Source organism: Adiantum capillus-veneris, chromosome 21 (genome assembly GCF_014529385.1).
Source record: "Adiantum capillus-veneris isolate H3 chromosome 21, ASM1452938v2, whole genome shotgun sequence".
NCBI classification, from domain to species: domain Eukaryota; kingdom Viridiplantae; phylum Streptophyta; class Polypodiopsida; order Polypodiales; family Pteridaceae; genus Adiantum; species Adiantum capillus-veneris.
In genome coordinates this window covers 87,352,227-87,367,154 of record NC_140951.1, presented here as the reverse complement: position 1 = coordinate 87,367,154, position 14,928 = coordinate 87,352,227, and the positions used below count along the sequence as shown (strand labels likewise).

At 45.5% G+C, this 14,928-nt stretch overlaps 1 protein-coding gene across 2 annotated transcripts in view; it reads left to right on the top strand.

Moving 5' to 3' along the window:
• Positions 1–11,539, top strand: part of GLCAK (glucuronokinase G) — a 71,817-nt gene extending 60,278 nt beyond the window's left edge. For both annotated transcript variants that reach the window (XM_086493914.1, XM_086493913.1), the window contains 4 exons: positions 9,644–9,832; positions 9,922–10,038; positions 10,111–10,271; positions 10,979–11,539. In XM_086493914.1, coding sequence (XP_086350040.1) covers positions 9,644–9,832; positions 9,922–10,038; positions 10,111–10,271; positions 10,979–11,204 — 693 coding nt within the window. In that variant the 3' untranslated portion in view covers positions 11,205–11,539. The remainder of the gene's footprint in view (positions 1–9,643; positions 9,833–9,921; positions 10,039–10,110; positions 10,272–10,978) is intronic.
• The last annotated feature ends 3,389 nt before the right edge of the window (positions 11,540–14,928 follow it).

The window sequence follows — 14,928 nt, the reverse complement described above, 5'->3', positions numbered from 1 at the left end:
TGAGATCTTCTAACTGCTGAATTTCGGGACTGTTTCGGTGGCTGAAAATGACTGTTTTGGCTGCGTTTTTATGGGCTGAAATTGGGGGAACTTCTGCAATCACTTATGCTGAATCTGCTGCGTTTTTCTATCTGTTGAAATCTGCGTTTTTGACTGCTGCAGATCTGCGTTTTAGGGCTGGTGTCGCTGGCTGAAAATGCTGAGAACTTGCAGAGGCTTGCTGGCGTTTTTGGCTGAAAAACGCTAATGATGGCTACAGCGTTGTTGGCTGAAAAATGCTAGGGCTGCCCACTGCTGGTGATGGGAGGAATCTGCAAACAACTGGGATGCTGATGATGTTGACGATCATGCAAGACTGGGAAAAAACGCCAGGAAAGGGGGAGTTGGTCTAGCGCTAGAAAACGCTGGGGGCTACTGAGGGGGTACTGCTGAGAAGTTGCTTGTTGAGTGGGAAGCTCCTGCTGCCTCTTCTGCCAGAAAGTGCTAACTTGGGTTTGCTTATATATTAACTTAGCAAAATTGCCCTACCTACTTTTGTTGGAAAGTCACTTAAAAATAATAAGTGAAAATAACAAAAAATAGGGAAAATAGGCTGAATGCACTGGAAAAATCCCCTAACTGAATCTGATGGATTCTGAAGGGAATACTGATGATCATGCTGTGTGCAACCGGAGGATATGCATCTATGCTAAGTGACGGGGCATGCACGGTCTACGAATAGACTCACAAAAGTACCAGACCATTGCTAATCTAGACTTGACTGGACTGACTGAACCCTGCTGCGGTGTAGCTTGTCCACAGATACATAGGTTGGATGTGTCACGTGACATCCCCTCCTTTTCAAAGTGAGGTACTGGTACCGGACTGTATGGCGTTGAGGGAGGAGGGAGATCGCCAATAGCATCCGGAATCCTGGAAGGGACTCTTCGCGGGCCCACTCTGATGTGTGGGTCATGCGGTACTTGAACTTCATAAAGGTCTGCAAAGCTTGCTTCTTTGGGCCGCGCCGAAAGCGACACAAAGTCTTCTGTGGCTCCTTCGATGCTTCAACTTCGTCTAGAGTCCTGCTTCTTCCGTCTTCAAGAATTTCCATGGCTGAAAATTCCTGAAACCATCTCCAACACAAAACCATGAACATACCCATTACATGTAAAGTGAAGGAAAAAAATATTGTCTTCTCTAAAGACTGTGTATGCAATGTAGATGAACAAAGAGACGGAGTGACAACCCGTTCATCAAACACATACAAACAATGAGATCGAATCTTTCTCTTATGATCTAGAGCAATCAACTGTGGCAATGCACAACGGAAATGCCCATGCTTGGTGCTCATACTTTCATGTGCTTGTTCGGAAACTGTGTCATGCCAAGGAAGAGACATGGAATGTGACTTCCTTACATACAAACTTTTCAGCTTTTCACGAAAAATCCGCATACATTTGTGCTCATCCATGAGAGAAACGTGCTCAACATACAATATGTCACGCCTAGGAAAAGGGATCACATAACGATGCTGACTAAAATACAGGAAACGATCACGAATGAAACACTCGAACAATGCTTGCGTATCAATCATGCGAACACATAATACTTCCTGTGAGGGTTCTTTGGACCAAGGCTCGATAGCCAAGATCGGTTCTTCTTGAATGATCGAATCGTCCTGTGGGGGTTCTTTGGACCTCGACTCGAAAGCCAAGATCGGATCTTTGTGATTGATCGAATCTACAACGAGGTTAGCTTCGCTAGGAAAAGAATCCACTAACACATCATCCTTGTGAACAATCACATCATCTTCATGTAATTCATCATGCTTGTCATTGGCATCCAAATCATCATGCTTAGCAATATCATTCAAATCATCATCATGCTTCACACAATCATGCAAATCCTGTGTATCATGCTTTGGAGAAGAAGAGACTGAGAGAATCTCCTTATCCTGAATCCTTTCAACCTTGTCCTGCATATTAGCAATGAGAGATGGAGAATGAGCTATGTCCTCCCCATGAAGGACAGTAGGAGAATCACTTTTGGCATTGAGAGTTAAAGTGTTAGCCTCAAAATCAATGTGAGCGTTAGTATCACGAAACCATCGAATGCCCAAAATCATATCACATCCTGAGAGAGGAGAAACAACAAGTCTTCTAGTGAAGGCCGTTTCTTGAATTGCAAACAACACATCAAGACACTCCTCCGTGATGAGAGCGTCCATACCAGGACGAAAGCCAGAGACCTCGATAGGAGATCTCGGACTAACTTCGAGGCGGGCTCTCTCAACAAGAGAGGAACTGATCACATCATGCATACTACCTGGGTCAAACAATATGACAAAAACGGTGCCCGGACGTACGACCATAACATTTAATGAGAGAATCATCAATGGGAGGGTCCTCAGAAACTTGGGGCACACTCGTGTTATTATTCATTGCATTGACAGAGGAAGTGGGTGCTGTGGGTTCTTTAGATTCATTCGATTCAAGCTTAGGACATGTTCTTTTTATGTGACCCTTAATGTGACAATGAAAACAACGACCTTCCTTAGAATAAGTGTTTTGTTCTTCCGACGTGATGTATCCTCCTACAATTCCTTGTGCTACCTTTTCATATGGAGTAAGCTTAGGTTTAGCAATTGTGTTAGCCTTACCCTTAGATTCATTGGAAGAATTCTTTGATGAGAGACTGTTGGAAGATTGGTTAGAAGAGTTATCATTCTTACCATTCTTACCGTTCTGAGGGTTCTAAGAAATCTGCGAGGTACTTGTGGAAGTCTTGTTCTCCTTAGGCTTTCCCTTGTTTTGCTTCATCTCCTGCGCGAGAGCAATCGCTACCGCTTTGTTGAGATCGATTGGATCGAGTACCTCGACATCGTACTTGATATACTCGTACAATTCAAAGAGAAAAGCCTCTTTGCGCTCATCATCCGATTTGCGTAACTGAGTGCCTAGCTGCAAAACACGATTAGAAAAAGCCATGACTGGCATACCATTTTGCTTGAGAGAGTGCCAATCGTCCTTCAATCGTGCGAGGTACTAAGGTGGCATAAACCGCGCCTTGAGCTTGTCTTGGAAATCAACCCAACTAAAAGAGAGGGACGTGAATTCGTCGGCTTCCTCTAGGTGCGCGGGTAGCTGTGCCTCTTGCCATGCGTGGTACCAATTGATGGCATCACCGGCAAGGTACATAGCTGCCGTAAAAAATTTGCTATTTCCTGTCTTCTTAGTTGTCGCAAAATAAGCATTAAATTGATGCAACCAAGAATGAATCACCGTAGCATCCATCTTACCGTCATACTTATTGAAAGTCAACTTCTCTGTGACTGGATGGTTGGAATCCGTGTCGTGGCTTGCGCCGCTTGATGAACTCCCACAATCTTTGGGTGGTTCGGTCTTCGAGGCTAGGACTTGGGCAAGCAATTCTTGAGTGCGTAGCTCCCTTTGAGCTGCACGCTCGGCCTCCAAAGCCGTGCTTCGTGATGCCGCTTCCTCCTTTCTTAGTTCTTTTCTTTCTTTTCTTGCGTCGCGCTCGCGTTCGAAAGCAAGGCGCTTGTCTTCTTGTTGTGCGGCAAGTCTGGCGTTTCTTTCGTCACGCTCGCGGTCCTTGGCTACTTGCTCTTCGGCAAGTCTTGCAATTCTTTCGTCGCGTTCACGGTCCCTAGCTTCTTGTTGTTCTGCTTTGCTTGCGAGTTGTGCCAATGCAACTCGATTCGTTTCTTGTTGTTGTGCCATCATGTCCAACATCGACTTGACCATCATCTCCATAGGAGTGAGTACAACTCATGGCGTAGATGGCAAAGAGGGAGGGTCGAAAAAGTCTCCTGGTGGGGAAAATCTTCGCCGCCTCTCTCATGCTCATCACCTGTATGCGAAGTATCCATTCCGCTTCGGGTGACGACCATGCACTATGATCTTTGGTTCTTAAGTTCACGAGGAACTTGGGTTCTTGAGGGTCTTGGTTCTTGGGTTCTTGGGTCTTGAGGTTCTTGAGGTTTCCTTTCGCTTGCAAATCGCGTTGGAGAAGGATCTTCTCTTCACTCGAGTTCTACCCCTTGGCGGCCTTGCGCTCACACCAAGGTTGCTTTTTCCCACCTCACGTCGATTGGCCGGCCGCTAAGTGCACGGTCCGCTCTCAATGAGTGAAAAGAGACACAAGGGGAGGTTGGACAAGCCCTTCTTTCTTGGGATTCCTGTCATTCTTCAACAAAACACGATTAGGATTCGACACGCCCAAGCGAACTTGGGTTCGTGCGTCCTCAACAAGCAAAAAAAATTCTTGTGGTTCTTATGGTTCTTTCCTTAAGTGATACAGAACACTGCCAAAGCTCTGATACCAATTTTAGGTGCAACGGAATGATTGTTTGCGCTTTGCTCAAGATGAGTGCTCCGAACTGTGCTCAAGGTTCCTTTTAATTCTTATGGAAGGGAGAGCCTTCCGTTCGTAATGGAAAGTGCTATGATCATGAACAAAGTGAATGGACACGGTGCGTGCAAGTGTATGAGAGTGAGAGATAGAGAGAGAAGAGAGATACGACACCGGAGACGTTGTAAAACCCTCCTCCGAAGGCCCCACTCTCGTCGGCGAGAGTGGTCTACTTTTTGATTGCACCAAGTGGTACAATGCGTATGCAATGGACTGATGCAATTGGACTATGCCGCCGCCGACGACGACTTGATGGCTGAAATCTGAGATCTTCTAACTGCTGAATTTCGGGACTGTTTCGGTGGCTGAAAATGACTGTTTTGGCTGCGTTTTTATGGGCTGAAATTGGGGGAACTTCTGCAATCACTTAGGCTGAATCTGCTGCGTTTTTCTATCTGTTGAAATCTGCGTTTTTGACTGCTGCAGATCTGCGTTTTAGGGCTGATGTTGCTGGCTGAAAACACTAAGAACTTACAGAGGCTTGTTGGCGTTTTTGGCTGAAAAACGCTAATGATGGCTACAGCGTTGTTGGCTGAAAAACGCTAGGGCTGTCCATTGGTGGCGATGGGAGGAATCTGCAAACAACTGGGATGTTGATGATGTTGACGATCATGCAAGACTGGGAAAAAACGCCAAGAAAGGGGGAGTTGGTCTAGCGCTAGAAAACGTTGGGGGCTGTTGAGGGGGTAGTGCTGAGAAGTTGCCTGTTGAGCGAGAAGCTCCTGCTGCCTCTTCTGCCAGAAAGTGCTAACTTGGGTTTGCTTATATATTAACTTAGCAAAATTGCCGTACCTACTTTTGTTGGAAAGTCACTTAAAAATAATAAGTGAAAATAACCAAAAATAGGGAAAATAGGCTAAATGCACTGGAAAAATCCCCTAACTGAATCTGATGGATTCTGAAGGGAATACTGTTGATCATGCTGTGTGCAACCAGAGGATATGCATCTATGCTAAGTGACTGGGCATGCACGGTCTACGAATAGACTCACAAAAGTGCCAGATCAGTGCTAATCTAGACTTGACAGGACTGACTGAAGCCTGCTGTGGTGTAGCTTGTCCACGGACACATAGGGTTGGATGTGTCACGTGAGAATACATCATTTATCTTTTCTTTAATCTGGAAAGGGCCACAATATCTCATGCTAAACTTTGGAAAAAGCCGCTCCTTTCCCTTTCGTTTCCTTAGGCACATAAAAGCGTAAAAGCACCCAATCATTTTTGTTCAACTTCAAGTCGCGTCGATGTCGATCCGCTGCCTTCTTGTGCCGTGCTTGAGACTTCTCTAGAGCCTCTCGAATCTTGGCAAATGCAGTGTCCATGTCCCCCGTATACTGATCGGCTTCAAAAATCTTGTCTTTAGTGCTTAGAAAAGGAGGGACCTTCTTAGCACCTTAGATTACCTCAAATAGCGCCTTCCCCGTCGAAGAGCGAACCGTGTTATTGTAGGCAAATTCCACCAAAGGTAAATAATTTTCCCATCGAGTCTTTTGATCAGAGATGTAAGACTTCAATAAATCCAAAACCACTGAATTAGCTATCTCAGATTGCCCATCTGTCTGCGGACGGAATGATGACGAGAATTGCAAGTGCGTGTCAATGTTTTCCCAAATAGCCTTACAAAACAAACTCATGATCCGGGGATCTTTGTCGGAGACTATGGTCTCAGGCATGCCATGTAACCGAAATATTTGAGTAATGAACAGTCTCGCTAAATGGTCCAGCTTGACTGTTTTCTTTACTAGAATGAGTGAGCTTGCTTGCTAAATCTGTCAATGACAGTCCAGGTGCCATCGTGCCCACTTTGTGTCTTCGGGAGATCAAAGATGAAATCCATTGCAATACTTTCCGAGGGGCGAGTGGGAATGGGTAAAGATTGGAGTAATCCCTGTGCCTTATGCTTGTCAAACTTGACCAGTGTGCATATTAAACAACTACGAACAAAGTCGCCCACATCCTTTTTGAGTCTCGGTCAATAAAAGTAATGCTCCACACCCTTCAAGGTGGTATCGATGCCGTGGTGACCCGTAATAGGTGGACAATGGCACTTTGTCAAGATTTTTTCTCTCAAAGGCAGTGTAACACACAACATCGTTTTCTTCGTCAAATAGCCATCCCGTATGGAATACCTTGGAAGTGTCTCCCCATTCTGTATCCAAGTAAAAAATATCGGTAAAGTCAGGATCTGTGGCGTATTGGTCAATCACATCCTCAAAGCTTCTGCGATGAATCGTGGAAATAGCCAAGACTAGGAGCTTCCAAGACAAAGCATCTTCCACTAAATTTTTATGTCCCTGAACATGGACTATCTGGAAGTGGAACTGTGACAAGATGTTAGCCCACCGCACCTGCTTTTCCAAAAGCTGCTTCTGTGACAAGTAGTAGCGTAGACTTTGATGATTTGTAAAAACTGTGAAATCGGCTCCAAGTAGACAGTGTCGCCACTGTGTAAGAGCATGGATCACTGCCAATAGCTCTTTCTCATAGATCTGTGCTACTAATTGTGGCCTTGAAAACATTCTGCTTTCATAAGCAATCACATGGCCTTCTTGCATCAAGACCGCTCCCAAACTATGACCACAAGCATCACAATAAACTTTGAACGGCTTTTGCAAATCTGGCAAAGCCAACATTGGTTCAATAGTCAATTTTTCCTTGAGTGTTTGAAAAGCAGTCACCTCTATTGGTCCCCACGCGAAAGGGACTCCTTTTTGAGTCAATAATTGCAAAGGTGAAGCTATCTCTTCAACTTCCGGATGAACCGCCGATAATAAGAGCACAAGCCCAAAAAGCTTCGAACTTCATGAACATTCTTCAAGTCAGGCCAATCGCGGATAGTCTCAATTTTGGCCGGGTCCATCTGTACTCCTGTTGCTGAGATGATGTGTCCCAAGAAATGTATATCCGGCGAGAAAAGCTTACTCTTTTTGGCATTAATAACCACTCTATGATCACGCAATGCCTGAAAGACCTGTAGCAGATGGTGTCGGTGCTCTGCTTCATTCTTGAAGAAAACTATAATGGCATCAAAGAAAGTGTCTACAAACGATCGATACACTCGAAAAATCCTATCCATCGTTCGATTGAAAGTTGTGGGAGCCGGGAGCATTTGTAAGTCCAAAGGGCATCGCCAAAAATTCGTACAAACCAAAGCTTGTCCGAAAGGCTGTCTTGTAGACATCTCTCGGAGCGATTCTGATCTGATGATATCTGCTTTTCAAATCAATCCTACCGAAACAAGAGGACCCTTGAAGTCTGTCAAGAATATCATCGCTCCTTGAAATCGGGAATCTGTTCTTGATGGTGATTTTATCGAGAGCTCTATAGTCAATGCACATTCTCCAAGATCCGTCTTTCTTTAGTACTAGTAAAACCGGAGAACTGTAAGGTGATGTACTAGGCTGGATGAGACCTTTTCAAGAAGGTCTTTCACTTGATTCATGATTTCTCTATGAGCTTTGTATCCAACAAAATCCTCTCTAGGATGTACAGCATGACACTGCCCATCCTCTATCTATTTGACTTAGTAAGAAGCACTGACGAATGATCGGAGAAAGTAGTCCCTCCCAAAACGCAAATTGATCCTCCCATGTCACGGATGCGGTCACTGGCGTAAAAACGATCTATCCTAGATAGATTCACGGCCCCTCCTGTGCAGTCAAAGCGAGAGAAAGAGAGGCTATCTGAGGGCCATACAAATCCTGCATACTGCCATACATCCAAAATCGTCAAAGTCATACATAGACGCTCCAGCCAACTCAGCCCCGTGAACTGTAGCATGGCTGTCCCCCATCCTATCTGAGGGGTCCTCCAAAATGTTGAAGTCTCCCCCAATGCACCATTGCTCTGCGTGCGGCAAGGACTCCACAATATGTGACCAAAGCTGAGCCCGTGCACTCGTATGATTAGGCGTGTAGATGTTCAAGAAGCCCACAAGGCTACCTGCATGGTGACCCATTGGGCCCTTCCTGGCACAATAATACCTTTGCCCACAATGGCCTGCTTCCATGAGTTGGCAGTAGTCATACATACACCTCTCTGAATGCCAAAAGAGCTTCCAAGGAATGGCGTGCATCAGGAATGTGCTCAGATGCAGCAGCTGGAGGAGGAGAAAGGAGGTGGGAGCATTGGAAAGGGTGGGGTGGATCCTCCCGCACAAAGGAGGTGGAGTTGGAAGGTCTGAGGCGGTCTCTTACTGTAGAGGTTCGAAGTGGTTTCCCGTATGAACCCACTCCTAACGAGGAACAGTGAAACGGCCACTAGGGCTAGGTGCTCGGCCCGTCGATGGGGGCCACAGACCTGGTGTCAACCCTTCTGAGTTTGGCCATCTGTCCTTGTTGAAACTAAATCTTTGGGCGTCTCTGAAGCCCTGGTTGGGGGGACCTTGGAGCTCGATGGAGGGCCATGTACTCCTGCATGGACAGGCCCTTGCAAGGTGGCCCATCTGTTTGCAAATGAAGCACTGTTTCGGGAGGCCCAAATACCTCACACTTTGTCTAATCCAACCACCACTCACCCGAGAACCTTTAGGAGAGTGTGTGTCCCGAACAAGAACCCGCACAGTGGGTAACTCTGCGGCCTTGGCCACAACTGATGCTGGAGTGGGCGGGGTCTCCAAAACTGTCCCAATCATGAAACCGATCCTTGAAAGTAAGTGAAGGTGCTCCCACCTCAGGCATGGGAAGCAAATTGAGATCGGAAGATCTGCCTCCTCCTCAAGCACATCTGAAGCTGGCCATCAAGCTCGCTGGCTCTTCTGGCGAAAGAGCAAATTGAAGGGTCGGCTCCGTGGTGTCGGGGACGAGGGGTTGCAGTAGAGTCCCTCTGAGGTGGAGCAGGGGCCGCCATTCTGTGTTTGCTGCTGTAGAGAAAGGGCGAGTCGAAGTTAAGGGCGACGAGTTGGAAAGCAACAGAAGGCAAAGCGAAAGTTCAGCAGAAGGGGGGATCAGCGCAAAAGAGGAGATGGGTGTGGGAGGAGGGTATCGTGAAGGCAATTCTGGGGGTTGGGCGCAACAGCGAGCTTGATCTAATCTATACACCTTTCTACAATGATCATGAATTGTCTGGACGAAATGTTGCATCGAACTTATTTAACATTCTCATTGCCCAGATTAGTCCAGCCGTGGAAGGTATATTTGTTGAGGATAATTATCAAGTGATAACGGTTGTCTCAGTTTGTTAGGATAACTTTTGCGGTGACCAATAAATGTGGTTGGTTGTATTTACTCCAGGCTGGTCTATCTGGGTCCAGTGCCATTGTGTGTGCTGCTTTGAACTGCATGCTGGAGTTCTACAATATAAACAACATGGTGAAAGTTCAAGAACGACCAACCTTGATTTTGAGCGCTGAGGAGGAAATTGGAATTGTAGCAGGCTTGCAAGATCGTGTAGTACAGGTCTATGGTGGCCTTGTCTATATGGTCAGTAATTCTTGTTTCTTGGAATTCGACAACAGGGTGAAGTCTCTTTTTGTGTACCGAGGAATTTATTATTTTCGATTGTATTCTAGGATTTCGACAAGCATGTCATGGAGAGAACAGGACACGGGCTATATACACCCATGGATGTATCTCTGCTTCCAGTGCTCTACTTAATCCATACTGCAAATCCAAGCGACTCTGGCAAGGCATTGTTATTTCTTCTCTTCTTTTCATTAAAGTTCCTTTTTTCTTCCTTATAGAGCTTGTGAAAATGCCAGGTTCATAGCACGGTAAGACGAAGATGGGTGGATGGAGACAAGTCTATCAGGCACTGCATGGAGCAGGTAGCTGAATTAGCGCTTCAAGGTCGATCCGTTCTGCAAAATCATGACTGTCAGGAGCTTGCTAGGCTTATGAACTTGAACTTTGACTTGCGCAGGTGGTTCTCTTGTTCCAATCCTTTGTTCTTACGTATTGATGTTTCAAGGTTTTTTTAATTTAGATGTCCATCTCTGGTGTAACATTCAGTTATAGGCTACTTTGAAAGATGGGCATAAGGACATGGTTGGCACAGCGAACTTGAACTCGCTTCACGTTTGAGACGTTTGTATATATGTGCACTTCGCATACCTACAGAATGAAAAAGAGGGTGGACCAATGTGCGGTCCTACACAAGTTTGTTTTTGAACGAAATGACAAGGACATCCTAATCATTCTGAGTTGCCAATGCTCAAATGCTACAAATGGTAGGCATACATTAAGTGGCAGCACAAGTCTCATCAAAATCAATGCCCTTCTTTTGAGCTTAGCCTTTCACCACAGGTCTAGCCTTACAGCAATCAACATTGCCATCAGGCTCACATTTCAGCATGGAAACCCACATAGTACCAATGGCCCTTTTTTGAAAGGGGCAAGTAGCATTACTAGAAACTGACCATTGATGTATGATACAAATTGGACTTGCTTCAAGACGAGCACTTAAAATACTCCTCTGTCAAAGTGAAGGAGATTGAATCTATTAGTGTATGGTGGGCAAGCCTGTATGCTTTTTGTCACTAAAGAAGAGTGCACTACCTGTTTTGTTGCGGTAGGTGTCTTTTTGAGAAAATAAGTTTTGTGTGTCATTTTTTTCGGCTGGTTGTACAGGCAAATGTTTGGTGATGATGTACTTGGAGCCATAAACATTCGAATGGTTGAGGTGGCACGCAGCGTAGGGGCAGCCTGTAAGTTCACTGGAAGCGGAGGTGCAGTTATAGCATTCTGCCCAGATGGACCAGATCAGGTCAAAAGGTTAGAAGAGGCATGCAGGGTAGCTGAATTTACCATGGAGAAAGCACTGGTGGCTCCAGCTTTTTTTGAGCCAAGTAGTTAGGTTTCAGCCAGAATCGACCTTCTGTGTTGTTTTTTTCCCAGAATCAAGCAGCCACAAACAACCTCATCTTTTGTTGATAATCTTCTTCGTTATTGTGGTCATGAGTCTTTTTGCATGAAGCTCTCATAGCTGTCATCGTACTTACAGAACTCTTTTCACATGTAACCATGAAAGTAAGACCTTGAAAGTTTTGTAGCCATCATCATTTCAGGAATAAGATTATTTTTGAGCAAAGTTTTGTAGCCATCATTATTTCTGGAATAAGATTTTGGTTGAACAACTATCTATAGAATTTGGATTACTTCTTGAAGAGGTGATCATGGGAAGTTATTGCTCATGAGATTCTTGCTGATTAGTTGTTCCAAAGGTTGTAGTTTCTTTCTTCTAAGCAAGGGAATAACCTGCGTAGTTGTCACCGTATGGTAAACTACGGTATGAAACCATATGGAAAGATAGTGTATTTCAAATTATATCTTACAATTTGATAAGTATGATGTGTTTTCTAAAAGAACTCTTTAAATCCATTAAAACATCTAGACTAAATGTAAGGCTAAGGTCAAAAGGGGTCTAAAAACTTGTGAAAAATGACCTAGGTGGCACAAAGACCAAAGACTCATGCCACAACCTACAAAATTGGTCGTCTAAAAAAGGTGGACTCTATGTATATATATCCATACGGCTGTACGATGTACAAGGGCATTCGTACAGCATGTGGAAACTTCCAGCAATTCTTTGTTTCTTGAATGTAAGATACGCAACACTTGCTTATTTATTCCACATAATCAGTATAACTTATGCTATTAGTTGGTGATTTTGTAGCCTCGCATGGTTGTGCATGCTCTTGTTATGGAGTTAGTCGATAAAAAATGGTTATGAGAAAGGACATGGCGTCTTCCATGAAGGTGAAGGAAACATGAGTACTATGAAAAAGAGCTTGCAGCAATGGAAGGTCTTTACAAGGGGGCCACATGGCCTTTTGTATTTAGGGGAAGAAATTATGAGTGCTTTTGGAGGGCCGCCCTCCCTACCTCCCCTTCCTCCTCTTGTCGCCCATGTGCTTCCTCCTCTTCCCTTGCTCCTCCTCCCCCAACATCCTCCCTCTCCTCCACCTCCTCTCTCCATGTACCTCTCTAACCGCCCTCCCTTCCTCCATCTCCTCCTCTAGCAACCGCCCTCCCTTCTTCCATCTGCCCCTCACCATCCCTTCCACAGTGAGCTGCCCCCCCCCCCCCCCCCCCCCCCCCTATCCCTCTTTCTCTTCCCGCCCTTGAGTAGGAGGAGGGAGTGTTTTTTTTTTAAGGAGGCACTTGCGGTATCACTAGTGCCTCTTGTTTTTTGGAAAAGAGAGAGAGGGAGAGAGAAAGAGAGAGCGATAGCGAGAGGGGGAGAAAGAGAGAGAGATAAGGGGAAGAGGGGTTGCGGGCAGGGGGGGGAGAGAGAGAGAGAGAGAGGAGGAGGAGGAGGCAAGGAGAGAGAGAGAGAGTGGAGTTTTTTTTTTGGTGAAAAAAAAAGAGGGAGTGCAAGGGAGGCTTAATAAAGAAAAAGAAAAACAATCCTTCCAAAAGCACTAGCGATATGACTACTTTTGGGAGGATTTTTTTTAATTTTTAATTTTTGGTTTAAGCTTCCTTTGCACTCGCTCTCTTTCCCTCTTTTAAAAAAAAAAAAAACACCACTCTCTCCCTCTCACAATTTTTGCCCCTCCCCCAACCCTTTCCCCCCCTCCACCTCTCTCTCTCTCTCTCTCTCTCTCTCTCTCTCTCTCTCTCTCTCTCTCTCTTTCACACAGAGAGCCAAACAGAGAGAGAGAATAAGAGAGAGAGAGAGAGAGAGAGAGAGAGAGAGAGAGAGAGAGAGAGAGAGGAGGTCCTTGGCTACTCCACTGGAGGGAGGGGCGGCAATGGGTGGGGTGGTGGTAGGAGTGGGGTCAGCACATGGTGGCAGTAAGCTCTTACTGGCACCACTAACCACCATCGGCGGGCTAGGGTGGAGTGGTGATGGGTGCTAAGGGGCGGCAATGGGAGTGGTGGTGGGATGAAAAAAAAAATCTCGCTTTGTTGAGCTTGCTCCGTAACCGTCCCCTTAAGTGCTTGTTCTTGCAATGGCCTTGTAAGGCTTGTTTAGGGAGTATATACTTTGAGGATGTCCAATGGAGAAGCAATCCCATTGGAGCTGGAAACCATGACTCTATTCACCTTGCAACCCTAGAAGGCCTTGACTCTTAACAATAATGTGGTTGTCCATTTGAGGATTCTGATCACAGGCTAGGATATAATCTCGTAATGTTGGTTGAAAGACCATGCCACAAGCTCATAACACTGAATGATTCCTTTTGGACGTTGAACAATATCATCAATAGAAGTTCCTTTGCACAAGCCATAAAGGCACCCTTGGATACTTGCCCCTCTAACAAAACCCTAGTGTTGAGAGTCCCAACATTTTGAGAAGATCTACAAGTTCCAGTGTTAAGAATTAGAGAGGAAGCTCACTTGCTACATTAAACTTGTCCAAAAATTTCAATTATAATAAACAACTCACCCCCCCCCCCCCCCCCCCCCCCACACCCCAAAAAACCCAACCTAAAAAAAATGTTCTAAAAAAGGTGGACTTTATATGTTATATCCATCCTCTACTTCTTGATTGATGGCTACTTTTTTTTTTTTTTGCATAGAAGGTATACTAGGTAGATAATCATGGCATGGTTTAGCTTTGAACAAGATTAATGATGTTGGCTTCATATTAGCCCTACGTGATCATAGTTGCATGATCATTGGTCGAGGGCTTCTCATGGAGACTATTTCGTTGGATTGTTTTTTTTTTTTGAAACACCAGAGGCCCACAGTGGGAGGTGCTTATCCCTTCCAAATATTAGCCATGTTACATGGTCGGGCAAGGGTAGCGTACCATTGGGCAAGAGCCGTGCGTAGGAATCACCATGGCTACCTATTTGATGCACCATGTGCTGGGAACAACGGAGAGAAATAACAACCAGCTAGGAACCTCCTCCTTGGGAGACTCACCCAGGAGGAGGACGCACTCAAGTGTCCAGAGGCAAGATCCCCAACAATGTGAACACCAGGTGAGCAGAAGGTGTCCCTCTAGATTTGTGACCCACCGAGGGATTTGAACCCACAACCTATAGGTTGAGAGGCCAAAGCCTTACCATTAGACCAGCCCTTTGGGGACTTTTTGGGTTTTATTTGGGAACATCCTCTCAAACAAAGAGGATTAATCCTTTTGGTGGAGTAATGTAGCTAGTCTTCAAGATTTAATGAGGGAATCTCTAGTATCAAATGAGTGGATTGGGATATATCTACAGCCAATGAGGCCAGTTTGGGGAAGTGAAAAAAATGAGTTAGAACGTGGTAGTCCACATTGGGGGGAACAAGATGTCTAAGGAGTACCCGTTGGAGATTTTCCCGCATTGGGGTAGTTTTTCCGTGAGTGACATGTTGCCACCACGGGAACATTGTACCTGTGAGGGCCATGCCAGGGACCAATGTCTATACCATCTCCAAATGGATACACCGTGATCTCTCACATCCCTCCTACTTGAGACCGATACCAAGACATGACTCCTCCTGCTTGTGCGCGTATGTCGCACGTGTCAATGCAAGGAACATGCCGATACACCGTGTGCGAGCCACAAATGGCTCCAAGCACACACATGCCTAAACTAGTAAGCTCAAAGATGACGTTAGTGTGTCACTCACCGCTCTACGCT